The sequence below is a fragment of the Sus scrofa genome, chromosome 6 (genome assembly GCF_000003025.6).
Source record: "Sus scrofa isolate TJ Tabasco breed Duroc chromosome 6, Sscrofa11.1, whole genome shotgun sequence".
Classification (NCBI taxonomy): Eukaryota; Metazoa; Chordata; class Mammalia; order Artiodactyla; family Suidae; genus Sus; species Sus scrofa.
This window is the reverse complement of record NC_010448.4, coordinates 159,351,702-159,377,870: the sequence shown is the minus strand read 5'-3', so window position 1 is coordinate 159,377,870 and position 26,169 is coordinate 159,351,702. Positions and strand designations below refer to the sequence as shown.

The 26,169-nt window shown below is 41.2% G+C and overlaps 1 protein-coding gene across 2 annotated transcripts in view; it reads left to right on the top strand.

Annotated features, from left to right (window-relative positions):
• The window catches only part of ZYG11A (zyg-11 family member A, cell cycle regulator), a 49,852-nt gene that overhangs the window by 19,233 nt on the left and 4,450 nt on the right, over positions 1-26,169 (top strand). For both annotated transcript variants that reach the window (XM_005665415.2, XM_021096615.1), the window contains 9 exons: positions 139-315; positions 2,770-2,834; positions 5,100-5,199; positions 5,298-5,351; positions 6,913-7,074; positions 7,150-7,194; positions 11,542-11,736; positions 16,768-16,829; positions 17,656-17,753. In XM_005665415.2, coding sequence (XP_005665472.2) covers positions 139-315; positions 2,770-2,834; positions 5,100-5,199; positions 5,298-5,351; positions 6,913-7,074; positions 7,150-7,194; positions 11,542-11,736; positions 16,768-16,829; positions 17,656-17,753 — 958 coding nt within the window. The remainder of the gene's footprint in view (positions 1-138; positions 316-2,769; positions 2,835-5,099; positions 5,200-5,297; positions 5,352-6,912; positions 7,075-7,149; positions 7,195-11,541; positions 11,737-16,767; positions 16,830-17,655; positions 17,754-26,169) is intronic.

Sequence of the window (26,169 nt, the reverse complement as noted above, 5' to 3'; positions counted from 1 at the left end):
AAATAAGTGCTGAGGATGGGGAAAAATCTGTTACTTTTTGTCTCAATGAGCAAGTATTTTTGACAACTGACGCAAAAAGAAGACCGTGTAAAGATTTCTAATGTTGTCATCTGCCACTAAAAATAAGTTCATCTTCAGCTTGTGGCTATAGGAATGAGGAATCATCCATTGGATTTGCCAGTACAATTCACAGCCAGTGCTTGTGCCCTCAACCTAACACGCCAGGGCCTGGCCAGGGGGATGCCTGTTCGTCTGTTGTCAGAGGTTACCTGTCTACTTTTCAAGGCTCTGAAAAATTTCCCCCATTACCAGCAGGTAATTTTTTAAAGACTTACTTTATTGACGTATAGTTGATGTATAATGTTGTATTAATTTCTGCTGTATAGCCAAGTGATTCAGGTGTATACACACACACACACACACACACACACACACACACACACACACACACACACACACACACATACATGCTTTTTCATATCCCTTTCCATTATGTTTTACCACAGGGTATTGAATATAGTTCCCTGTGCTATAGAGTAGGACCTCGTTTATCCATTCTTTATATAATAGTTGGCATCTGCTGGTCCCAAACTCCCAGTCCTTCTCTTCCCCACCCGCCCCCTTGGCAGCCACAAGTCTGTTCTCTATGTCTGTGAATCTGTTTCTGTTTTATAGATAACTTCATTTGTGTCAATATTTTAGATTACATGTATGAGTGATATGACATTTGTCTTTCTCTTCCTGACTTCACCTAGTATGATAATGTCTAGGTCTGTACATGTTGCTGCAAGTAGCATTATTTCCTTTTTATGACTGAGTAGTATTCCATTGTGTGTGTGTGTGTGTGTGTGTGTGTGTGTGTGTGTGTGTGTGTGTACGTGTGTGTACGTGTGTGCATATACCGTATCTTCTTTATCCATTTATTTGTCAATGAACATTTAGGTTGTTTCCATGTCTTGGCTGTTATGAATAGTGCTGCTATGAACATAGGAGTATATGTGTCTTTTTTATTTATAGCTTTGTCCAGGTATATGCCCAGGAGTAGCATTGCTGGGTCATTGGGCTCCTCTATAGTTCCCTGAGGAACTTCCATACTGTTTTCCATAGTGGCTGCACCAATTTCCATTCCCAGCCACAATGTAGGAGGGCTCCCTTTTCTCCATACCCCTCTAGCATTTGTTATATGTAGATTTTTTTTTTTTTTTTTTTTTTGTCTTTTTGCCTTTTCTAGGGCCTCTTCCCTCGGCATATGGAGGTTCCCAGGCTAGGGGTCTAATTGGAGCTGTAGTCATTGGCCTACGCCAAAGCCAGAGCAACGCAGCAAGATCTGAGCCAAATCTGTGACCTACACCACAGCTCAGGGCAATGCCGGATCCTTAACCCACTGAGCAAGGCCAGGAATCAAACCTGCAACCTCATGGTTCCTAGTCGAATTCATTAACCACTGCGCCACGACGGGAACTCCTAGATTTTTTTTTTTTAATGATGGCTATTCTGACTGGTGTGAGGTGGTACCTCATTGTAGTTTTGATTGTATTTCTCTGGTAATTAACAATGTTGAGCATCTTTTTTTTTTTTTTTTTTTTTTTTTTTTTTTTTGTCTTTTTGCTATTTCTTGGGCCGCTCCCGAGGCATATGGAGGTTCCCAGGGGAGGGGTCCAATCAGAGCTGTAGCCACCGGCCTATGCCAGAGCCACAGCAACACGGGATCCGAGCCGCGTCTGCAATCTACACCACAGCTCACGGCTATGTTGAGCATCTTTTAATGTGCCAGGTGGTCATCTGTATATCTCCTTTGGAGAAATGTGTATACTTAGGTCTTCTGCCAATTTTTCAACAATTTTTGTTGTTGAGTTGTATGAACTGTATATTTTGAAAATTAAGCCCTTGTTAGTCACATCACTTACAAATATTTTTTCCCAGTCTGTAGGTTGTCTTTTCATTTTGTTTATGGTTTCCTCTTCTGTACAAGAACTTATAAGTTCGATTAGGTCTCATTTATTTATTTTTACTATCAGGTAATTTAACTTGAATATTTTTGCTATTCATGGCCTTTCAAAGAGATGTTATATTTTTTTCTATTCCTATAGCTTTCCTAGGAAAGAAAGAGAAAAGGCCTCCTCTCTGTAAAGGCCTAGTGTAATCCCTACCAGTCATAGGTAGAAGGTGGAAGCTCTGCCATAGAGTTAGATATGAAATCTGGTAAGGACATTGGTCTTTGACGCGATAGACAAGGCTTGTGGTAATTGATTTGGCCCGACAGGCAACTTTCCACACAGATCCTCCTAGGATTCAGGGGGAAAGGAGACTCCCTCTTTGTGCAAAAGGGGAAAGGTGAATGTTACAGCGTGTTTTTTTGTTGGTTTTTTTTTTTTGTCTTTTTTTTGCTATTTCTTGGGCCGCTCCCGCGGCATATGGAGTTTCCCAGGCTAGGGGTCTAATCGGAGCTGTAGCCACCAGCCTACGCCAGAGCCACAGCAACGCGTGATCCGAGCCGCGTCTGCAACCTACACCACAGCTCATGGCAACGCTGGATCGTTAACCCACTGAGCAAGGCCAGGGATCAAACCTGCAACCTCATGGTTCCTAATCGGATTCATTAACCACTGCGCCACGACGGGAACTCCTTACAGAGTTTAATAGTAAGATTAAATGAAGGACTTGGAGAGGACCAGGTACACCACGAACTCTAACCTTCCAAATGTTAGCAACCTTTATTTAGAGTGGGTATACATTTGCTCAGAATTCTTTTTCTTTATTCCCTTAAAGTTACAGAAGAATTGTCTTCTCTCCTTAACCAATTCCAGGATTCTTGTGGATGTTCCATTTGACAGGCAAGTATAAAATTGGACTATCTGATTAGGGGGGTATTGACCACTGTTAACTCTGAGCATCACTGGCTTTGGTTATTGGCCTGGCGAGGACGTGATTAAGTATTTGGGGAAAATATTCTGTTGAGCCTCTTCCATGGATGTGTTTGGAAGTCCTGTGCTTGCACATACTGTCTTCCCCAAATGTCATTCCAGTTCAGGGCAGTGACTACTAAGAACATGGGCTCCCGAAAGTCAAACATCAGTTTAAGTTCTAACCCTTCCATTATTTTTGTGCATAAATTTCTCTTCTTTTATAAAAAACTGACTCTTATGAGGATGAGCTATGATGATGTTTGTAACGTGCTTATCATAGTGCCTGGCATGTAAGTATATAGGCTGTTCTAAATATTAGCCATTCCTTTTGTTATTATTTTATTGATGTTAATTTTTTTTTTTTTTTTTTTTTTTTTTTTTTGCTTTTTCGTTTGAACCGCACCTGTGGCATGTGGAGGTTCCCAGGCTAGGGGTTGAATGGGAGCTGTAGCCGTCGGCCTATGCCACAGCCATAGCAATGCAGAATCCTGGCCGCATCTGCAACAACCAACACCACAGCTCATGGCAATGCCGGATCCTTAACCCACTGAGCGAGGCCAGGGATCGAACCTGCCACCTCCTGGTTCCTAGTCCGATTTGTTTCCACTGGGCCACGATGGAAACTCCTATTGATAATAATTAAAAAAAAAAAAGAAACCATAGTCTCCAGTGGGATTCCTCTTTTGGGCTTTGTAATCTCTCAGATTCATGAGTTTCAAAACTTTGTAATAATAGTTGCTGCCATTGGGAAAATTAAACATAGTCTGATAAGAACAAAGCCTATGATTTATGGGTGCCAGGTTGTAGGCTAAACCATTCTTAAATCTAATTAAAGTATTACTTAAAATGGGATAATGGTAGGGGGAGTTCCCATTGTGGCTCAGTGGTTAACAAATCTGACTAGGAACCATAGGGTTGCGGATTCGATCTCTGGCCTTGCTCAGCAGGTTAAGGATCCAGCGTTGCCGTGAGCTGTGGTGTAGGTTGCAGATGCGGCCAGGATCTGGTGTGGCTGTGGCTGTGGCGTAAGCTGGCGGCTACAGCTCCCATTCGACCCCTCCCCTGGGAACCTCCATATGCTTCGGTGTGGCCCTAGAAAAGAGAAAAAGACCAAAAAAAAAAAAAAAAACAGTAGGGAAGGTAGTCATCTTCCTCATTTAAAAAAGTGTATTTCCACTTTCTTTTGACAAGTTGGAAACCCTTAACTCAGTTTTCATCCCTGTATAGCAGTCATCAATTGGAGCTGAGTAACAACTGCCCACATGAAAGGGCATGAATTCTGTCTAGCTAAGTGATTTGTATGCTGTGGCATTTTTGCACTGTCTGCAATTCAGATTGCAAATGACTGCCTCTTTGGGAGCTTATTTCCCTTTTCAGACCTATCATCATAGAAACTGAGTGCTAAAAAATAAGTTTTTCTTGGAGTTCCCGCAGTGGTGCAGCAGAAACGGATCTGACTAGGAACCATGAGGTGGTGATCTTGATCCCTGGCCTCGCTCAATGGGTTAAGGATCCCTCATTGCCACGAGCTGTGGTGTAGGTTTTGGACGTGGCTTGGATCTGATGTTGCTGTGGCCGTGGCATAGGCCGGCAGCTGTAGCTTCGATTTGACCTGTAGCCTGGGAACCTCCACATGGCACGAGTGCAACCCTAAAAAGCAAAAAAAAAAAAAACAAAAAAAGTTTTTCTTAGCCGTGTCCACCTTTGAATCTTGTGTATTTTGCTCATTCCTTTTTTGCAAGCTCTCCTTTCCTCTTCTGGTCGTCTCTTTTTGCCAGATGCTCTTAATTTTCATAGCTGGTGCTTTAGAAGACCAAGGCTATTTTTGATAAAAACAGGATTTCTTGGAGTTCCCGTCATGGTGCAACAGTTAACGAACCCTATTAGGAACCGTGAGGTTGTGGGTTCAATCCCTGTCCTTGCTTAGTGGGTTAAGGATCCGGCGTTGCCGTGAGTTGTGGTGTAGGTCACAGATGCGCCTCGGATCCTGCGTTGCTGTGGCGTAGGCCGGTGGCTACAACTCCAACTCCGATTAGACCCCTAGCCTGGGAAACCTCCATATGCTGCGGGTGCAGCCCTAGAAAAAAAAAGACAAAACCAAAAAAAAACAGGATTTCTTGAGGAGGCTAAGTGATTTCTTCACTCTTTAAGTACCGTTACAAACTTTATTGTGAGAAAAATACTGTTTTTTAGGTTTGATGCTGCCAAGTTTGTTATGAGATGGCTCTGTAAGCATGAAAATCCCAAGATGCAAACAATGGCAGTGAGCGTCACCTCTATTCTAGCCCTGCAGGTATGTGATTGCTAAATGCAAGCTTTCTTTCTCCCTAGTCTTGGTGGAGCTTTGATGGAGATTTAACAATTCATTTTTGGCTTTTTGTTTGCATGTAGCTCTCACCTGAGCAAACTGCACAACTTAAAGAAGAGCTCTTCATGGCAGTTAAGGTAGGTTAATTGTCACTTTTATAAATTTTTTTCAGTAATAAAAGTAATTTATGAACATATTTTTAAAAATTGAATCATTCTAAAAGGCTTGTAAAATGAACAGTTTGGGGGCGTTCCTGTATGGCTCAGTGGTAATGAACCTGACTAGGATCCATGAGGATTCGGGTTTGATCCCTGGCCTCGCTCAGTGGGTTAAGGATCCAGCGTTGCTGTGAACTGGGTGTAGGCCACAGATGCAGCTCAGATCCTGCATGGCTGTGGCTGTGGCGTAGGCTGGCAGCCGAGCTCCGTTTCAACCCCTAGCCTGGGAACTTCCATATGCTGCGGGTGTGGCCCTAAAAAAACAAAAAGAAACAAACAAAAAAGAACAATTTTGGTTTTTTCTTTTAATGTGTAGATATTTGATTTACTTGAAAAAGTGTTTTTTAGGTATAATGGTCTTTTTTCTTCTCAATGTCTGCCCTCTTGCCTCTCTACCCTTTATTGAATAACTTCTCTTTTCTCCACTGGTATGCAGTGCCACTTTTATCATATATTAAATTCTCATGTCTATTTACACCTATTTCTGGATTTTATTGTTTGTTTAATTCATATCTGTTTATATGCTTTTTAGCTTTTTTTTTTTGGGGGTTTTTTTTTTTTTTTTTTTTTTTTTGTCTTTTTGCCATTTCTTGGGCCACTCCTGCGGCATACGGAGATTCCCAGGCTAGGGGTCGAATCGGAGCTATAGCTGCCAGCCTACGCCAGAGCCATAGCAACGCAGGATCCGAGCCGCGTCTGCAACCTACACCACAGCTCACGGCAATGCCGGATCGTTAACCCACTGAGCGAGGCCAGGAATTGAACCCGCAACCTCATGGTTCCTAGTCGGATTCGTTAACCACTGCGCCACGACAGGAACTCCTGTTTATATGCTTATATCACACTTTTATTTTCTAGCATTATCCTTTAATAGTTAAGATCTTTCCTTGGATTCTTTGTTATCCTTATCTGTTTTGTTTTTTTTTCCTACGTGAATACTAGAAATAGCTGGTCTATTTCTTAAAAAACCCTATTTTCATTGGAATTGTGTTAAAGATTGACTTTGAAGAATTGCCATCTCTGTGATAATGATTCCTCCTATCTGAGAACAGTGTATGTTATTACATGTCTTACATGTCCCTCAGAAGTATGTGAATGTTTCTTCATGTTGACGTGGTATATTTCTTACCTTTATCGCTAAGGCTTTTACCTTTTGGATTATTGTTATAAGTGGAACCTTTATTTTTGCTTTTAAGGCCAAACCTGCGGCATATGGAAGTTCCTGGGCCAGGGGTCAAATTGGAGCCACAGCTGCCAGCCTGTGTCACAGCCACAGGAACAAAGGATCAGAACCAAATCTGCGAGCTACACTGGATCCTTAACCCACTGAGTAGGGCCAGGGATCAGTCCCATGTGCTCATGGATACTAGTCGAGTTCATTAACCACTGAGCCACCACAGGAACTCCAAGCATAGCTTTCTTTATACTGGAATTGAATCAGTCACTAGAGCATCTAACTCTCTATCTCTTTGGTTTTTAGGAACTTCTAGCAATAGTAAAACAAAAGACTGCTGAAAATTTAGATGATGTCACCCTCTTGTTTACTTTGAAAGCACTTTGGAATCTTACAGATGAGTCTCCAGCTGCCTGCAAGCACTTTCTTGACAATCAAGGATTGGCAATCTTCATTCAAGTCTTGGAGGTGAGAAGACAGGATTGAGTTTATGTGTAAAGTTCTTTGATTCATGATAAAGTAACCTGTATATTCTTTTCGCAGACTTTTTCAGAGTCAACAATCCAAAGCAAAGTACTTGGTCTTTTGGTAAGGTGAATTGTTTTGAGTTATTTCTAATTAGTTAAATAAATAAGAAAACTAACACTTACGTAGTACCTACTATATGCTAGGCACTTTTGTAAGGCATTTATGTGCGTTGAATCATTTAACTTTCACACTGTCCCTGTAAACTAAATACCATTATATGTGAGTCATCTATTGCTGTAAGCAAACCACAGCTTAAAACAACATCCATTTTATTTACTTATGAATCTGCAGGTCAACACTTTGAACTCAGCTCAGCTGTACTGTTCTGCTGGTCTCATTTGGAGTCACTCCTATTGGTATAGTCTCCTTGGTGCACAGCCAGAACTAGGAGCTCTCAGGTGGCCTGACTCTCATCTCTAACAGTTGGTACAGGTTGTTACCTGGGCCTTTTGTCTCCAAAAGCTTTTTCACTTGGCAGTTTCAGGGCAGCAATAGAAGGCAAGTCTGCTGTACAAGTGCTTGGTCAAAGCAGGTTATGTGATCTGGGATGTTTTCGAACAACCAGCTGAGTGTTCAATTCAGTTCACTTCTTCTACTAACTATCTGGAGTCAGCATCAGATCCATCCCACAAGTTAATCGACTCAGTCTTACAAGTCAGCCTCTTCTTCCGTTGCCAGCTGTTAAGTCCAGGGGCACCCCTACTTCTCACTGACTGAGTATAAATTAAGGATTTCCACGACCCCCTCCTCAGGTCGATCATTTGCTAGAATGGCTCACAGAACTTGGGGGAGGGTGCTTTACTTGCTGTTATCAATTTATTATAGGCTAGGACTCTGAAACCAGTCAAATGGAAGAGATAGTGTAGGGCAAGGAAGGAGGGATGTCTGCAGAGCTTCCATGCCCTCTCCAGGTGCACCACCTTCCCAGTAACTTAAAGTGTTCATCAACCCCAAAGTTCTCCAAATCCAGTTTAGGGGCTTTTGGTGGGGGGGTGTCTCATCTCAGGCATGATTGATCATTAATTCAGTCTTCATCCTCTCTCCCTTCCCCATGAGGTTGGGAGGTGGGGCTGAAAGCTGTAATCAAGATTTGGTCTTTCTGGCATCTAGCCCTCATCCAGAAACCATCTAGGTTGCCTGCCACAAATCACCTCATTAGAACAAATATGTTTCTGTCACTCCAGATATTCCAAGGATTTATGAGCTCTTTGTCAGGAACTAGGGACAAAGACCAAGTATATATATTTCTTATGCCACCCCTTAATGGGAAGAGCAGCAAAGTCATACTGCTAAAGGGCATCTACACAGGAATAGGAAGATTACATTATGTTCTCTGCTCTCCCATACGTCATTGTCTAGGGAGAGTAGACATTGACTCTGAGGCACAGAAATCCGTCTACCCTGTGTTACCTAGATAGTAAGAGGCGGAACCAGAACCCAAATTCAAGGCGGTCTGGCTCCAGATCCTCTGATATCAGCTGCTTTACTATACTTCCTCTTTAGCAATGCTTGTAACTTTTTAGTAATGTCCCTATTTATACTTTTATACTACCTCTCAATTAAGATACTTATTACTGAGAAATTCCTTTGTTTCCTAAAGATAAAAGTGAAGATTTATAAAAAGCAATGAAGACATATTACTATAAGCCTTGCGTTTTCTGTGCTGGTTTTGTGGAAGGGACATATGCATGAAATATATCAAGCTGGTGGTACTTATAATGTTGGGGAGATGGTGTGAGACACATTTGCAAATAGCTCTCCCATTTATGATTGACTGTGGTAAGTGCTGTAAGAGGGGCACACAGCCCCCTGGGAGCTTCAGCTCCAGATATGAACCTTCGAAAGTGGGACAGTGTTTTCCCTTTGTATCCTTGCATATATAGGACTTGGAACAGAACAGATGTGAACAGCTTCACAGAGAGGAATACATGATTATTATGGAAACCTGGAAGGTACAGAAAAGTAGAAGGAAGGGGCAGAGGTCATTTTTGGCTAGAGAGGGATGTGAAGATATAATCATTTGAGGGACATGGTAATATAGAATAAACTTCTGGAATTTTGGGAGAAGTTGGAAAGAAGAAAAGCAGTGGGAAATCAGGCCAGAAAGGTGGGTTGGAGCCTCGTATATCTAGACAATGCTAAGTATCCTACTGCTAGCTGAACTAAGAGAGCTTTCACGTTTTATCTTTTTGAGAGCCTCTTAGAATGCTGAGGATTAGTGAGGTTGTTCCTTTGCCTCACTTTTTCTGAACGAGGAAGATCCCCATCTCCTGTAACTCCCATTTTCTCAGCATTTTATTCCACAGACTCTTGGAAAGAACAAGCTAACAAAAAAGCCTCTGCTAAGCTTACAAGAGAAATTTGGGACTCAACTGAGGTGTCCTTCTCAGTATGCTAAGGATCCTGTCTGTCGTCTCATCTCTTGTTTGAGGCTTCCATCTGTTAGGCCTAATTAATGCTGGAATCATGCTGTCGATAGTTGTATTGCTGGCCCTGGGAAGAAGGGAAGGGATCTAAAAATATGCAATTTCTGGAATTCTCTTGTGGCGTAGTGGGTTAAGGCCCTGGCATTGTCACTGCGGTGGCTCAGTTTGCTACTGTGGCACAGGTTCGACCTTTGGCCCTAGAACGTCTTCATGCTGTGAGCATGAAATTTTTTTAAAAACATGCAATTTCTGTTGAAATCATGCTGTTGACAAGAGGGATATAGCTGATCTTGGGGAAAGAGGGCAGGGAAATCTCAATAGTACAATTTTCTGCATGGTGCCATATGTCTTCTTCAGTATAATCATCTATAGAGTACTAGTCTGAAAGCTGCTTTAGAAGGAGCAGTAACTGCTATGTTCCCTTTGACTGTGTATGTCTCCTCTAAACCATTGTTTTTTCATCTGTGTGGTAGACAGACCCTAAGGTTATTGACCCCCAGGTATTCCAAGTTTTTGGTGTTCATGTCTTTGTGAAATCTCCTTCCCTAGGGTGTGGGCAGGACGTGTGACTTGCTTCTAACTAACAGTATGGCAAAGATAATAGGATAGCACTCCTGTGATTATGTTACAATATACATAAAATTCCTCTTCTTAGCAGACACTCTAGAGAAGCATGTGGTTGAAGAAGGGAGAAGCCCACATGGTAAAAAAAACTATGGGCAGAGAGTTCCCGTCGTGGCGCAGTGCAAATGAATCCGACTAAGAACCATGAGGTTGTGGGTTTGGTCCCTGGCCTTGACCAGTGGGTTAAGGATCTGGTGTTGCTGTGGCTGTGGTGTAGGCCGTCGGGTGCAGCTCCAATTCAACCCCTAGCCTGGGCACCTTCATATGCCTCAAGTGCAGCCCAAAAAAAAACCAAAACAAAACAAAGCCAGAAAACTATGGGCAGCTTCTAAGGAACTGAGATTTTCCCCAGCAGGAAACTCTTATTCCTTTTTTTTTTTCCACAATGAATTTATTACATTTATAATTGTACAGTGATCATCACAATCCAATTTTATAAGGATTTCCATCAAGAAACTCATTCCTGCTTCCACAAGAAAGCGAATTTTGCCAGCAGTCTGAGTTAGCTTGGAAGTAGTCCCCCCCTATCCTACCCAGTGGAGCCTCCAAATGAGAATGCAGCCTAGCAAGACAGCAGAAACGAGAGGAAAAATGTGTGTTGTTTTAAGCCACCAAGTTCGTGTTAATTTGTTACACAGAATAGAAAGCTAATGTAATATATAAAATAACACAAATACTGCCTGCCTTTTATTGTTACTGTTAAACTTGAAGCTAATGTAACATATTGTAGGCTCCCAGGAATGTTAAGTTTTTGAGTCAGGCCTGGATTTGTGTTCTTGTTTGGCTGGTTATTAGCAGTGTAACCTGACAAGTTAGTTTTGCTGAGTGTCAAATTTCTTTGTTAGGACTATTAAAGATTAAATGAGATAAAGCAGGAGTTCCCGTTGTGGCTCAGTGGTTAATGAATCCAACTAGGAACCATGAGGTTCTGGGTTTGATCCCTGGCCTCACTGAGTGGGTTAAGGATCCGGCGTTGCCGTGAGCTGTGGTGTAGGTCTCAGACGCGGCTCGGATCTGGTGTTGCTGTGGCTGTGCTGTAGGCTGGCTGCTATAGCTCTGATTCGACCCCTAGCCTGGGAACCTCCATATGTCAAAAGTGCAGCCCCAAAAGAGACAAAAAATAAATAAATAAAAATAAGTAAATAAATAAATAAATGAGCTCTAGCACAGTGCCTGGCACTTAGTAAGTGCTTCCTCAGCGATTTGTTATTACTGCTCCACCTCATCATCGGGGGTGGGGGTCGGGTGGGATCGTTGGTGTTGGGCTCAAGATGGAGGAGGTCGGGCTAACTGTTCTTGTGTGGGTGGAGCTGAGTAGAAGGAGAAGCTGATACTCTCTACTCCGTCTGACCCATAGAACAACATAGCCGAAGTCAGAGAACTCTCTTCCACACTGATGACCAAAGCTGTGGTAAAGCATGTCAGCAGCTTACTCCACAGCAAGGAGTTGGAAGTCAGCTATTTTGCTGCGGGCATCGTAGCCCACCTGACGTCGGACAGACAGCCCTGGATATCCCATGACCTTCAGAGGAATGCTCTTCTCCAGGATCTGGTACAAGGACCATCCCTCTTTACAAAATCCAGAGTCATCTTTTGCAGAAAACTTTTCTAGATGATAAGAAAACCTTTTTCTAGATCATAAGGTTTTGAAATGTGTTCATTGTAGGAAACAGGAAAGATAAAGTATAAAGAAAACATTATAGGAATTCCGGTCATGGTGCAGCGCAAACAAATCTGACTAGGAACCATGAGGTTGCAGGTTCAGTCCCTGGCATTGCTCGGTGGGTTAAGGATCTGGTGTTGCCATGAGCTGTGGTGTAGGTCACAGACATGGCTCGGAAAGTTTTGTCTGGATATATGCCCAAGAGTGGGATTGCTGGGTCATAAGGTAGTTCTATATTTAGTTTTCTGAGGTACCTCCATACTGTTCTCCATAGTGGTTGTGCCAATTTTCATTCCCACTAACAGTGTGGAGAGGTCCCCTTTTCCACGCCCTCTCCAGCAGTTGTTATTTGTTAACTTGTTTATGAAAGCCATTCTGACTGGTGTGAGGTGGTACCTCATAGTAATTTTGATTTGCAGTTCTATAATAATCAGTGATGTGGAGCATTTTTTCATGTGCTTGTTGGCCATCTGTATATCTTCTTTGGAGAAATGTCTATTCAGATCTTTTGCCCATTTTCCATTGGGTTGTTGGTTATTTTGCTGTTGATTTGTATAAGTTGCTTCTTGTATATTTTAGAAATTAAGTCCTTGTCAGTTGCACCATTTGAAACTATTTTCTCTGATTCTGTAAGCTGTCTTTTTGTTTTTGTTTTAAATGGTTTCCTTCGCTGCACAAAAGCTTATCAGTTTGATGAGGTCCCATTTGTTTATTTTTGCTTTTATTTCTGTTGCTTTGGGTCAGCTTTTTAAAAAATTTTATTTTGGCATTTAACTCCATGTCTCTACCATACGTTGTTATTTCTTGACTTTGAAGTTTTAGACATTACTATTAATTTATATTCCTACTTTGGGGATTCTTTTTCTCTCTGTCCCAATGCATATCCTCTAATACTTCTAGTATACATCTCCTTTTAGTATATTCAGACATACTCTGTCCACTTTAACTTCTCAGAAACGTCCAGGCCTTAAATCTGATTTGCTCTTTTGTGTATCTGCTAAAAGAGCACTGTCATCCCAGGATACTCCTGGAGATTGTGTTTGCTCTCTTGTGTAAGATTCCCTGTTTCCTGGATTATATACCTGCCTGGTTGTTGGTGTACCTCCCTCTTTCTCTTGGGTCATATCCTCCAGTAGCTTCCTCAGAGATGTATGAAAGAGAAAATTTGAAACCTTTTATGGTTTTTTTTTTTCCATCCAAAGTTAATTTACATTTCATTGGCTAATTTTAAACGTGGCATGAAAGCTGTTCCAGGGTTAAACGGAAAAAAGTAATGAAAGATAAGCCCATGTCTCACAAAAATAGAAGAGTTTTACTTGATAACATTCCAAAATACATGAATTCAAATTTGGTTTAGTATTGCAGCCACTGTCCAAATCAAATAGTAGTAGTCTATTACGAGCATTTATTAAGAGTCTAATGTTAGTGTAATATTACTCTGAAGTTGTGACAACCCATTATCCTTGCAAGTCATTGAAACATGTGTCATAGAAACAAACAGGCTTCTTAGAAGAAGGAGTTAAGGCATTTTTGGCTGAACACTCAGCACAGAAGGTGTTTGCACACTGTCTGCAGTGATGCCGTCTCACTGCGACTGAAAAGCCTTTCCCACAGGCCATGCAGTTTCGCACTTCAGTGTCTTCAGCCACTTTCTATTCACTGGCTTGTGTACCTTTGATCTGAAGGGACTGATTCCCTATGTCCAGCTCCTGCACTGCTGCAGCTGTATTATCCACCTTTCTTTGCAATTCTAGTACTTTGGTTTGAAGCTCTTCTATTTCACCTTCTCCTTTAAGACACCTTTCTAGTAGTGTCTGCCTTTCGTCTTGATTATTCTGATCTGTTGCTTCCAGTAACTGCAGTTTCTTCCCGTAAGTCGTCTGTTTCTCAAGCTCACTGACTCTCCACTGACTGGACTGCCACTCCCTCTTTACAGGGCCTAGGTTTTCATTTAATGGTGTAATCTGCATGCTCATTTTAGCCTCGTTTTCTTCATGCTTCTTCTTTTTCTTTGATTTCAGAATGCAGTGAAAGCTTTGATGTTTGAAAAGGCCTTTATTTTACATTCACATTTAGTTGATGGAATGGCATCTCTGTTAAGAAGTCCTGTGCCATTTCTCTTTGGAAGCTTTAAGATTTTTTTATTCAGAATTTGGAAGGTATATGGAGAGGCACAGTGATGTGCTTTGATGTGGGTTTATTTTCATGTTATGTTGTCTACTTACCGCTCTGGAATCTTGTTTCCTTCAGTTCTGGGAAATTTTTCTCTCTTTTTTTTCTCCCCCACGCCTCCTTCCTTTCTTCCTCACCTCTTTCCTCTTTGCCTCCATATCTCCCTCCCTTCCTTAATTCCTATTCTCCTGAATAAAAATTGTAAGACTGGCTGCCAACAGTCTAAACACCCACTAGAGGAAGAGAGTTGGGGGCAGGGTAACCTCAACGTTCCCTGTTTGGCTTTTTCATTTTAGCCCCCTGTTTTTAACATGGTACTCCTAACCTCAGTTGTTCAAGGGGTTGCCTAGTCCAGGAATTTTGTTAGAGGTGGTGGGGGAGGTCTGGGAATCTTGATTCTTTTGTACTTGGAACCAGTCCTCCTGTCTTCTTTTTTCTTTTTCTTTCTTTCTTTCTTTCTTTCTTTCTTTCTTTCTTTCTTTCTTTCTTTCTTTCTTTCTTTCTTTTTTAAAGAAATTCATAATAAAGGAAATATAAACTTTAATAAAGATAGGAAAAATTTTCAAACCCACTAGTAACGAAAATAATGATTAAGAAATGCAATTAGAAAATAAGGAGTTCTTTAACTTGTCTGTTACCATTCATAGTGGTATGAATGGTAACAGACAAGCAGTGCTTTCACCTGCTTGCCATGCTCTAGCTGAAATAATCTTTAAAAATTTCAAATGAGAACAAATCTGATTGTATTGACTCCCACAAGAATGGCTACTTATAACATCTAGGCTAGACACCACTTTCTCTAAATGCCCTTCCTAAGGCTTTTCTTATATTGTCTGACTTCTGTCATAGACTCTGACCAGTTAGAATGGATGCTGGTCATAACTACCAGGTATGTCCTTAGAGAAGAAACAGCAGAAAAAGAAAGGAGGATGTAGTGGATGAAAGACTGGGAGAAAAATCTTGGGGTCATTCAGGGACGGATAATTTTAATCTAGTTTAAGAACAAGTGTAGTTGGAGTAAGGTAGTGAGAGGTTTCTAAGAAGCTGTTAAGTGTGGTCCGAAATTTCACAAGTGAAGCCGTACTGATTGGTAGGTTCCAACTCATAATAGTGGAATGCAGTGCTGAAATTGAGCATGGATGACCATTGTTGAAGACGAAGACATCCAGGGGACTTCTGAGGCCTTGAGTATAAGAATCATTCATAATAACGCTAGTGGTTGCACTATGAAGAAAGCGCAGCCACTTGCAGAAGTCTCAATAAATGAAGGAGAGTGTCTGAGAGGCAGGTAGATTATAGCATTGAGAGTGAAAATGCCCAAGCTTCATTTATGCCTTTCTTCTAAATACTTAATCTCTTATAATTCTGTATAAAGCTTCTGATTCTTAATGAAGTACCTGGCAAAGAGTTGGTGCTCAGTAAAATTTTCTTCAGCATGCCTGAAGGAAAGAAGTCATCAGTGTTTAGATTCTAATTTTTAGTCACGTGTTTGACTTGTCTCCATGTTCGGTGGTATATAAGCACCAAACAAAACAACACCTACTCAGTTAATGTAGAGGGGATAAATAATTCTATGATATGTTGTAGAAAGTACCAATAACTTCCTTCTAAAACGGATGGAAAGAAAGGTTGCAGAAAACTAGCTTTGACGAGCATTTTCACCTCTTACGTGAGCAGCAACTTGGTGTGCTGTGTCATGTTGGCGTGAGCAGCAACTTGGTGTGCTGTGTCATGTTGGCGTGAGCAGCAACTTGGTGTGCTGTGTCATGTTGGTGGGGCCAGGATGCACTGTCCTCAAAAATGTCTTAACCACTGCAGCCACTTTAGAAACACAATTTGACGTTATCAACAAAAGGGTTTGTACACACCTTGTGACCCAGTACATACGATCCTAGGTGTAGACCCAATAGAAATGAATACATATGCTCCCCAAAAGACATTTACAAGAATATACACAGGAATACTATTCATAATAGACTGAAACTAGAACTGCCAAATGTCAATCAACAGTAGAACAAGTAAGTTGTGGAATATGTTCCCAGTGGAATTTTCTGCAGTAATGAGAACGAACAGTTTATACCTATATACAGCAGTATGAATGAAACTTACAAACATAATATTGAGTGAAAGATACCAGATGTCACATATTCTGTGATTCCATTTATATAGAGTTCAGAAATAGCTAAAAGTAATCAATGATATTAAAAGTTCGGATAGTGGTTGCCCTGGGTAAGGTAGAAGAATGACTGAAGGGGGCACACACGGATGTGGGGAGTGCAGAAAGTCCCCCTGTTTTCAACCCTACCTCTAATCTTACTTCCTAAAGTACTTTATGTGCAAAATATTTAAGTCTCTTTGGGGGTTCTGTTCAAAATGGTTTGTTTCTCTCACCTTCCCCAGTGCTAGATCTAAATCAGTTATGAGTTATCATTTTCCTTCTGCTTTGCTCTGTGTGTATTTAGCTTCTTTTATTTTAAACCATTTGTATGTTCTGTTCAAGGGATGTAGGGAAGGTGGGGTGCCTGCTCAGTTTCCGTCGTTACACACGACTCCTCCTTTTTTACATTGTTCCACGTGACTTTGTTCATGTTATACATATAATGGTTGTCTAATTGGAACCGTGGCAGCTTCGGTATACCTAAATTTGAGTAATCAGTCCTGTATTTTGAAAGTTTATGTTGTTTCATATATGTGTAATTATAAATGACATGAAATGACACTAGAATCCTGCTTTCTCATTTTGTGTAGTATGCAACCATCCAGAATTGGCCAAGTTCAAGTTGCAAGATGATCGCGTTGGTGACCTACAGGTAATTTCATTATTATGTAGTGCTTTTACTTTTATTTATTTATTTATTTATTTATTTTTGCCATTTCTTGGGCCGCTCCTGCGGCATATGGAGGTTCCCAGGCTAGGGGTCGAATTGGAGCTGTAGCCACCGGCCTACGCCAGAGCCACAGAAATGTGGGATCCAAGCTGCATCTGCGACCTACACCACAGCAACGCCGGATCCTTAACCCACTGAGCAAGGGCAGGGATTGAACCCGCAACCTCATGGTTCCTAGTCGGATTCGTTAACCACTGCGCCACGATGGGAACTCCTGTAGTGCTTTTATTAAAGCTTATCCTCAGTCTACTCACTATGCAGAGGCCATGGTACAGTGATAACATATTAGAATCAAGTGGCTTTTGAGTTCAAATCCTATTTCTTTGTGATATTGGGAAAAATCACTTTTAGAAAATCCCTGAGAGGAGTTCCCTCACGGCTCAGCGGGTTACGGATTGGTTTCACTGCTGCTCTGGCCCTGGCTACAGCTGTGGTGTGGGTTTGATCCCTGGCCCAGGAACTTTTGCATGCCTCAGACACGGCCAAAACAAGTCCCTGAGTGTCCGTTTTCCTCATCTGTAAAATGAAGCTGGTCGTGTGCGAGGTCGAGGGTGGAGCCAGCTATTGAATGTATAGTGTCTAACACACAATGTAACTTTTAAATACTAGGTCCAGTTGTATGCTCAGCAATAGGTCTGTCTCAGTGAGGAATTGACCTGGAGGGAAGTGCTGAAAATTATTATACTATCCCTGATGTTACCCTGAATTCTGAATAAACATCTTCTTTGTGCCTTTTTTTTTTTTTTAGATCCTTCAAGGCATTTTTCCCGCTCCTTGGCAACTTCTCTCAACCAGAGGTTCAACTCTGGGCACTGTGGGCCCTGTATCATGTCTGCAGTGAAAACCGTATGTATTCAAAACAAAACATAATAGTTTTCTAGCTATTTTTCTGTGTAAGGATTTCTTTTTTCTTTGTACGGCCACACCTGTGGCCTATGGAAGTTCTCAGGCTAGGGGTCGCATTGGAGCTGCAGCTGTGACCTATACCACAGCCACGGCAATGCTGGATCCCTACCCTGCTAAACTCGGGGCAGGGGTCGGACCTACATCCTCATGGATAGTAGTCAGGTTTTAAACCTGCTGAGCCACAACGGGAACTCCGTGTGTAAGGATTAAGTTCAAGATGAAATTTTGAGTTCTCTCCATGGTGCTTGGGTTAGGACTCTGACTGCAGTGGCTCAGGCTGCCATTGAGGCACAGGTTCGATCCCAGTCTGGCAGAGTGGGTTAAAAGGATCTGGTGTTGCTGTGGCTGCAGTGTAGGTTCTGGGAACGTCCATGTGCTGTGGGTGCGGCCATAAAATATAACTTTAAAAAAAAGATGGAATTTTGAAAAATTATTCACCTATGTGCTGATTTTAACTCTTTTTTGAAGAGAAACCGAAAAGCTGAAGTTTGTGGCTCAGTGGTGGCGAACCCAACTAGTATTCATGAGGATGGTTCCGTCCCTGGCCTTGCTCAGTGGGTTGGGGATCTGTTACTGCTGTGAGCTGTGGTGCAGGTCATGGACAGAGCTCAGATCTGGTGCTGGTGTGGCTGTGACGTAGGCCGGCAGCTGTAGCTTCGATTTAACCCCTAGCTTGGGAACCTCCATATGCTGTGCATATGGCCCTAAAAAGCACACAAAAATAAGAAAGAAGCTGAAAAGCACTTGTATTAGTATAAAAAAGTCTACAGAATTATAATATACTTGGAGGTGTATGTTAAGCAATTTAGAAACTGAAAATTTTCTCCCACTTTTGTTTCCTACAGAGCATTGTGCATAATTTCATAGCTATTCTTCCAGATAATTTTCTGTGGAAACATACTATAGTTAGTATATACTGTGCATGAATTTAGTGTTTTTTAAACAAAATGGGCTCATTCTGTGCATGCTGTCCTATGGCTTGCTCTTTTTCACTCAGGAGTTTATCATGCGTATCCTTCCGATAGTAATGTACATGGATTTGCCTCTTGGTAATGGTTTTTGGGAGGCTGGAGGAGGAGCAGGAATCAGGAGTTGTTTCCTAGGCAGATTAAATGTTTCCATGTCTTGCTGTTTTAAATTCCCTTGGGAATTTTGGCTTTTATTCTTTGCTAAAGATTATTAAAATTTTTGCTTTTATTATAAAAGAAATACGGGTTTTAATTGTATAGTAAAAAACCTAAGGTATAACTTTCAGAATTTAATTAAAGGTTTAATTGTCGAAGTGTGTAAACTGTCTTAAGATAGCTGTAACAAGTAAAGAGACCTACATGCAAAAACTATGAGAAATAATTTAAAAGCCTGAAATAATTATGAGACATGCTGTAAATTTCTGTTCTTTTCAGTTTATGAATGTAATACAGTTCAAGTGGATGAGTAAGAAATGAGGAATCTGAAAATTATTCTAAAGTAAACATGGCAAGATAAACAGGAAAGAAACCAACCAGGAAAAAATGGTTTTTAGGAGTTTGCCAAAACGCTTCTCTCTCTCTCTCTCTCTCTTTTTTTTTTTTTTTTTTTTTTTTTTTTTTTTTTTTTTTTGGTCTTTTTGCCTTTACTTGAGCCACTCCTGTGGCATATGGAGGTTCCCAGGCTAGGGGTCTAATCGGAGCTGTAGCCGCCGGCCTAGGCCAGGGCCACAGCAACAGTGATGTGGGATCTGAGCCGCGTCTGTGACCTACACCACAGCTCACAGCAACACCAGATCCTTAACCCACTGAGCAAGGCCAGGGATCGAACCTGCAACCTTATGGTTCCTAGTCGGATTCCTTAACCATGCACCATGACAGGAACTCCGCAAAACACTTCTATTTAAATGGTGCTGTCATACGAATAGATATAGGCAAATCAAACATTGTTTCCAGTCATTTTTATTACAATACAAACAGTTCAGTGAATTGAATGACAGTGAATAAATGACATTCTGTCACAGTCACAAATACATCATACATATACGAAAGGTGCACATGTCTGGTAATAAAGAGGACAGGTGCCAGATCCAGACTATTTGTACCTTTTTTCCAGTTTCTCCATTTATTGCTGTGGGAGCTTGAGCAAATTACTTAACTTCTCTGTGCCTCAGTTTCCTTTTCTATAAAATGGGGATTAAAATACCTACATCATAGGACTCATGAGAATTAAATGAGTTAACATTTGCAAAGCATTTTTGCTTGATTGATAATACTAGCATGCATATATAGTATAATATTAGTACATAGCATTTGTTCAGTAAAAGACTTAACTTTGCAAACATGTGAATTCATCTGCAGAATACTTTTAGAATTGCTGAGTCAAAATGTCGTGAACATTTGTAATTTTGATAGGTATTACTAAACTAGCAGGGAATTGATTACCAGTTTGCATTCCCATCCACAATATTTGAGAGCTTGCAGTTTCCTTTTATTCTTGCAAAAACATTTAATTGAACTTTTTGATATTTGCCAATCTAAGGTGAATGAATCTCAGTTGGCATTTAAGTAAGGTTAACTATTTTCTTATATATATATATTTGCCATTTTGATTCCTTTATTGTTTCTTTTACTGTATTTAAATTAAAAAATTTTTTTTCCTTGTGGCCCTATTTTTCTGAGAGTTCTGTTTATTTTTTTATATTAATGAATTTATTGCATTTATAGTTGTACAATGACATCACAACCCAATTTTGTAGCATTTCCATCCCAAACCCCCAGTGCACCCCCCACTCCCCAACCTGTCTCCTTTGGAAACCATGAGTTTTTCAAAGTCTGTGAGTCAGTATCTGTTCTGCAAAGAAGTACATTGTGTCCTTTTTTCGATTTCTACATGTCAGTGATAGCATTTGATGTTGGTGTCTCATTGTGTGACTGACTTCACTTAGCATGATAATTTCTAGGTCCATCCATGTTGCTGCAAATGCTGTTATTTCTTTCCTTTTAATGGCTGAGTAATATTCCATTGTGTATATGTACCACATCTTCTTGATCCGTTCCTCTGTCGATGGACATTTAGGTTGTTTCCATGTCTTGGCTATTGCAAATAGTGCTGCAATGTACATTGGAGTACATGTGTCTTTGCGAGTTGTGGTTTTCTCTGGATAGATGCCCAGGAGTGGGATTGCTGGATCAAATGGTAGTTCTATGTTTAGTTTTCTGAGGAGTCTCCATACCGTTTTCCACAGTGGTCACACCAATTTACAATCCCACCAACAGTGCAATAGGGTTCCTTTTTCTCCACACCCTCTCCAGCACTTATTATTTGTAGACATTTTGATGGTGGCCATTCTGGCTGATATAAGGTGGTACCTCAAAGTGGATTTGATTTGGAGTTCTCTAATCATGAGTGATGTTAAACATCTTTTAATGTGTTTTTTGGCCATCCATGTATCTTCTTTGGAGAATTGTCTGTTTAGATCTTCTGCCCATTTTTTGATGGGGCTGTTTGTTTTCTTGGTATTGAGCTGTAGAAGGTGTTTATAAATTTTGGAGATTAATCCCTTGTCAGTGGATTCATTTGCAAAGATTTTCTCCCATTCTGAGGGTTGTCTTTTCATTTTGTTTAGGGTTTCCTTTGCTGTGCAGAAACTTTTAAGTTTAATTAAGTCCCATTTGTTTATTTTTGCTTTTACTGTCATTACTCTAAGGTGAATCTGAGAAGATGCTGCTGTTGTCTATGTTACAGAGTGTTTGGCCTGTGTTTTCCTCTAAGAGTTTTATAGTATCTGTTTTTTTTTGTTTGTTTGTTTGTTGGTTTTTGTCTTTTGCCTTTTCTAGGGCCACTCCCACAGCACATGGAGGTTCCCAGGCTAGGGGTCTAATTGGAGCTGTAGCCCCCTGCTTACACCACAGCAATGCGGGATCCAAGCCTCATCTGCGACCTACACCACAGCTCAGGGCACGCTGGATCATAAACTCACTGAGCAAGGCCAGGGATCAATCCCACAACCTTGTGGTTCCTAGTCGGATTTGTTAACCACTGAGCCACAACGGGAACTCCTATCTGATCTTATATCTAGGTCTTTAATCCCTTTTGAGTGTATTTTTGTGTATGGTGTTAGGGAGCGTTATAATTTCATTCTTTTACATGTGGCTGTCCAGTTTTCCCAGCATCACTTATTGAACAAGCTGTCTTTTCTCCATTGTGTATTCTTGCCTCCTTTGTCATAGACAAGTTGGCTGTAGGTGTGTGGGTTTATTTCTGGGTTTTCTATCCTGTTCCACTGATCTATATTTCTGTCTTTGTGCTAGTACCATATGGTTTTCATGACTGTAGCTTTGTAATATAGTCTGAAATGAGGGAGCCTGATTCCTCCAGCTCCATTTTTCTTTTTCAGGATGGCTTTGACTATTCTGGGTCTTTTGTGCTTCCAAACAAACTTTAAAATATTTTGTTCGAGTTCTGTGAAAAATGTCCTTGGTAATTTGATAGGGATTGCATTAAATCTGTAGATTGCCTTGGGTAGTATAGTCATTTTGATAATATTGACCCTTCCAATCCAAGAGCATGGTATGTCTTTCCATCTGTTTGTGTCATCCTTGATTTCTTTCATCAGTGTCTTGTAGTTTTCAGAGTACAGGTCTTTTGTCTCTTTAGGTAGGTTTACTCCTAGGTACTTTATTTATTCTTTTGGATGCGATGGTAAACAGGATTGCTTCCCTCATTTCTCTTGCTGATGTTTCATTGTTAGTGTATAGGAATGCCGTCAATTTCTTAATTTTGTATCCTGCGTCTTTGCCAAATTCATTGATGAGCTCTAATAGTTTCCTGGTAGAATCTTTAGGATTCTCTAGGTATAGCAACGCCAGGTCTGAGCTATGTCTGCGACTTACACCACAGCTCACGGCAACCCCAGATCCTTAACCTGCTGAGTGAGGAGGGATCAAACCAGCATCCTCATGGGTGCTAGTCAGGTTCATTAACCACTGAGCCATGACAGGGACTCTTGCATCCCATAGGTTTTGGAGTGTTGTATCCTTGTTGTCATTTGCTTATAGGTATTTTTAAATTTCCTCTTTGATTTCTTCAGTGATCCACTGGCTGTTTAGTAGCATGTTTAGTCTCCACGTGTTTGTGTTTTTTGCAGTTTTCTTCTTGTTGATTTCCAGTAATACAGCTTTGTGGTTTGAAAAGATGTGTGCTGTGATTTAAATTTTCTAAAAGTTGGAGTTCCCGTCGTGGCGCAGTGGTTAACGAATCCGACTAGGAACCATGAGGTTGCGGGTTCGGTCCCTGCCCTTGCTCAGTGGGTTAACGATCCGGCGTTGCCGTGAGCTGTGGTGTAGGTTGCAGACGCGGCTTGGATCCCACGTTGCTGTGGCTCTGGCGTAGGCCGGTGGCTACAGCTCCGATTCAACCCCTAGCCTGGGAACCTCCATATGCCGTGGGAGCGGCCCAAGAAATAGCAACAACAACAACAACAAAAGACAAAAAGACAAAAAAAAAAAATAAATAAAAATAAATAAATAAATAAATAAATTTTCTAAAAGTTGCTGAGGCTTGATTTGTGGCCCAGGATGTGATCAATCTTAGAGAATGTTCCATGTGTACTTGAGAAGAATGTGTATTCTGTTGCTTTTAGATAGAATGTCCTATAAATATCTGTTAAGTCCATCTGGTCTATTGCTTCATTCAGGGCCTGTGTTTCCTTATTGATTTTCTGTCTGGATGATCTCTCCATTGCTGTAAGTGAGGTGTTAAATTCCCCCACTATTATTTTGTTATTGTGGATTTGTCCTTTTAAGGTTGCTAGCAGTTGCCTTATATATTTTGGTGAACCTATGTTGGGTGAAAATTGGTATATCTTCTTCTTGGATTGATCCTTTGATCATTATGTACTGTGCTTCCTTGTCTGTTAAAATATTCTACATTTTAAAGTCTATTTTGGAGTTCCCTTTGTGGCTCAGTGGCTAATGAATCTGACTAGGAACCATGAGGTTGCAGGTTCAATCTCTGGCCTCGCTCAGTGGGTTAAGGATCCGGCGTTGCCATGAGCTGTGGCATAGGTCACAGATGTGGCTCAGATCCCATGTTGCTGTGGCTGTGGTGTAGGCTGGCAGCTGCAGCTCTGATTCAACCCGTAGCCTGGGAACCTCCATATACCGTGGGTGCAGCCCTAAAAAGACAAAAGACAAATAAATAAATAAATAAATAATAAAGTCTATTTTGTCTGATATGAGTATTGCTATTCCAGCTTTCTTTTGATTCCCATTTGCATGAAGTATTTTCTTCCATCCTCTACCTTAGAATTTGTATGTGTTTCTAGAAGTGATGTGGGTCTCTTAAAGAGAGCATATATATATGGGTCTTGTTTTTGTGTCAATTCAGCCAGCCCATGTCTTTTGGTTGGGGTGTTTAGTCCATTAACATTTAAGGTAATTATTGATATGCATGTTCTTATTGCCATTTTATTAATTGCTTTGGTTTGTTTTTGTTGTTCTTTTTTCTTCCCTTCTTGTTCTCCTTGTGGTTTGATGACTATCTTTAGTGTTGTATTTGAGTTGATTTTTCTTACTTGTTTGTGTATCACTTATAGATTTTTGGTTTGCAGTTACTCTGAAATTTTGATATAGGAATCTACACACACACACACACACACACACACACACACGAGATTGTTTTAAGTTGTTGGTCTCTTTTTTTTGCCATTTCTTGCACCGCTCCTGCAGCATATGGAGTTTCCCAGGCCAGGGGTCGAATCAGAGCTGCATCTGCTGGCCTACACCACAGCCACAGCAACGCAGGATCCAAGCTGCGTCTGCAACCTACACCACAGCTCACAGCAATGCTGGATCCTTAACCCACTGAGCAAGGGCAGGGATCGAACCCGCAACCTCATGGATCCTAGTCAGATTCGTTAACCACTGAGCCACGACGGGAACTTCTAAGTTGTTGATCTCTTAATTGCATCTCCACTGTCCTGCCTTTGTACCCTCCACTTCTTGTTGTAAGGCTGGTTTAGTGTTGCTGAATTCTCCTAGCTTTTGCTTATCTGTGAAGGTTTTGATTTCCCCTTCAAAGCTGAAGGAGAACCTTGCTGGGTAAAGCAATCTTGGTTGGAGGTTTTTTCCTTTCATCTCGTTAAGTATATAGTGCCACTCCCTTCTGGCCTGTAGAGTTTCTGCTGAAAAATCTGCTGATAACCTTATCAGGGTTCCCTTGTATGTTATTTGTTTCTTTTCCCTAGTTGCTTTCAAGATTTTCTCTTTGTCTTTAATTTTGATTAGTTTGATTAATATGTGTCTCGGTGTATTCCTCCTTGGGTTTATTTTATATGGTACTCGTTGTGCTTCCTGGATTTGAGTGAGTGGTTCCTTTTCCCATGTTAGGGAAGTGTTCGGCTATTATCTCTCGGAATATTTTGTCTGTTCCCTTCTCTCTCTCTTCTCCTGGCACCCCTATAATACGGATGTTGGTGTGTTTGGTGTTGTCCCGGAGTTCTCTGAGACTCTCTTCATTTGTTTTCAAACTTTTTTCTCATTCACATCAGTGATTTCCACTAATCAGTCCTCCACCTTGTTTATTTGTTTCTTCTGCCTCTTGTAATCTGCTGTTGGCTGCTTCTAATGAATTTTTTATTTCAGTTATTGTATTTTGCATCTCTTCTTGCTTAAGTTTTATATCTTGTATTTCTTTGCTCACTGTTTCTCCTGGAGACTGAGAATCTGTTTTTCTGGTTTTTTTTTTTTTTTTTTTTTTTTCTTTCTCCCTTATCTGAGTTATAGTTCTGTCTTTTCATTTTTATAGATTTTTGATGTGGTGACCTTTTTACAGGTAATAGAATTGTAGCCTCTGTTACTTCTGATGTCTGCCCCCCTTGTGGCTAAAGTTGGTATGGGGACTTGCTGTAAGCTTCCTGATGGGGGGGGACTGATACCTGCCTACTGGTAGGTGGAGCTGATTCCTATCCCTCTGGTAGGTGGGGCTTTGTCTTTGGGTGAGATTAGAGGGGGCTGTGTGCCTGGGGGGTCTTTAGGCAGCCTGTTTAGTTACTGATGGGTGGGGCTGTGATCCCACCTGGATTGCTGTTTGGTCTAGAGCTCAGTGCTGATGAATGGGGCTAGATTTTCCTAAAATGACCGACTCTAGAGGAACACATGCTGATGAACATTCCCAAGAGCTTTGCCTCCAATGTCCTTCCCCCACAGTGAGCCACAGTCACCCCCCCATTTCCCAGGAGGTCCTCTAAGAACTGCAGTCACGTCTGACTCAGATTCCTATGGAGCCTTTGCTTTGCTCTGGGACCCAGTGCACGTGAAAATCTGGTTGTGCCTTTTAAGAATGGGGTCTCCGTTTCCCCCAGTCCTGTGGAGCTCCTGCGCACAAG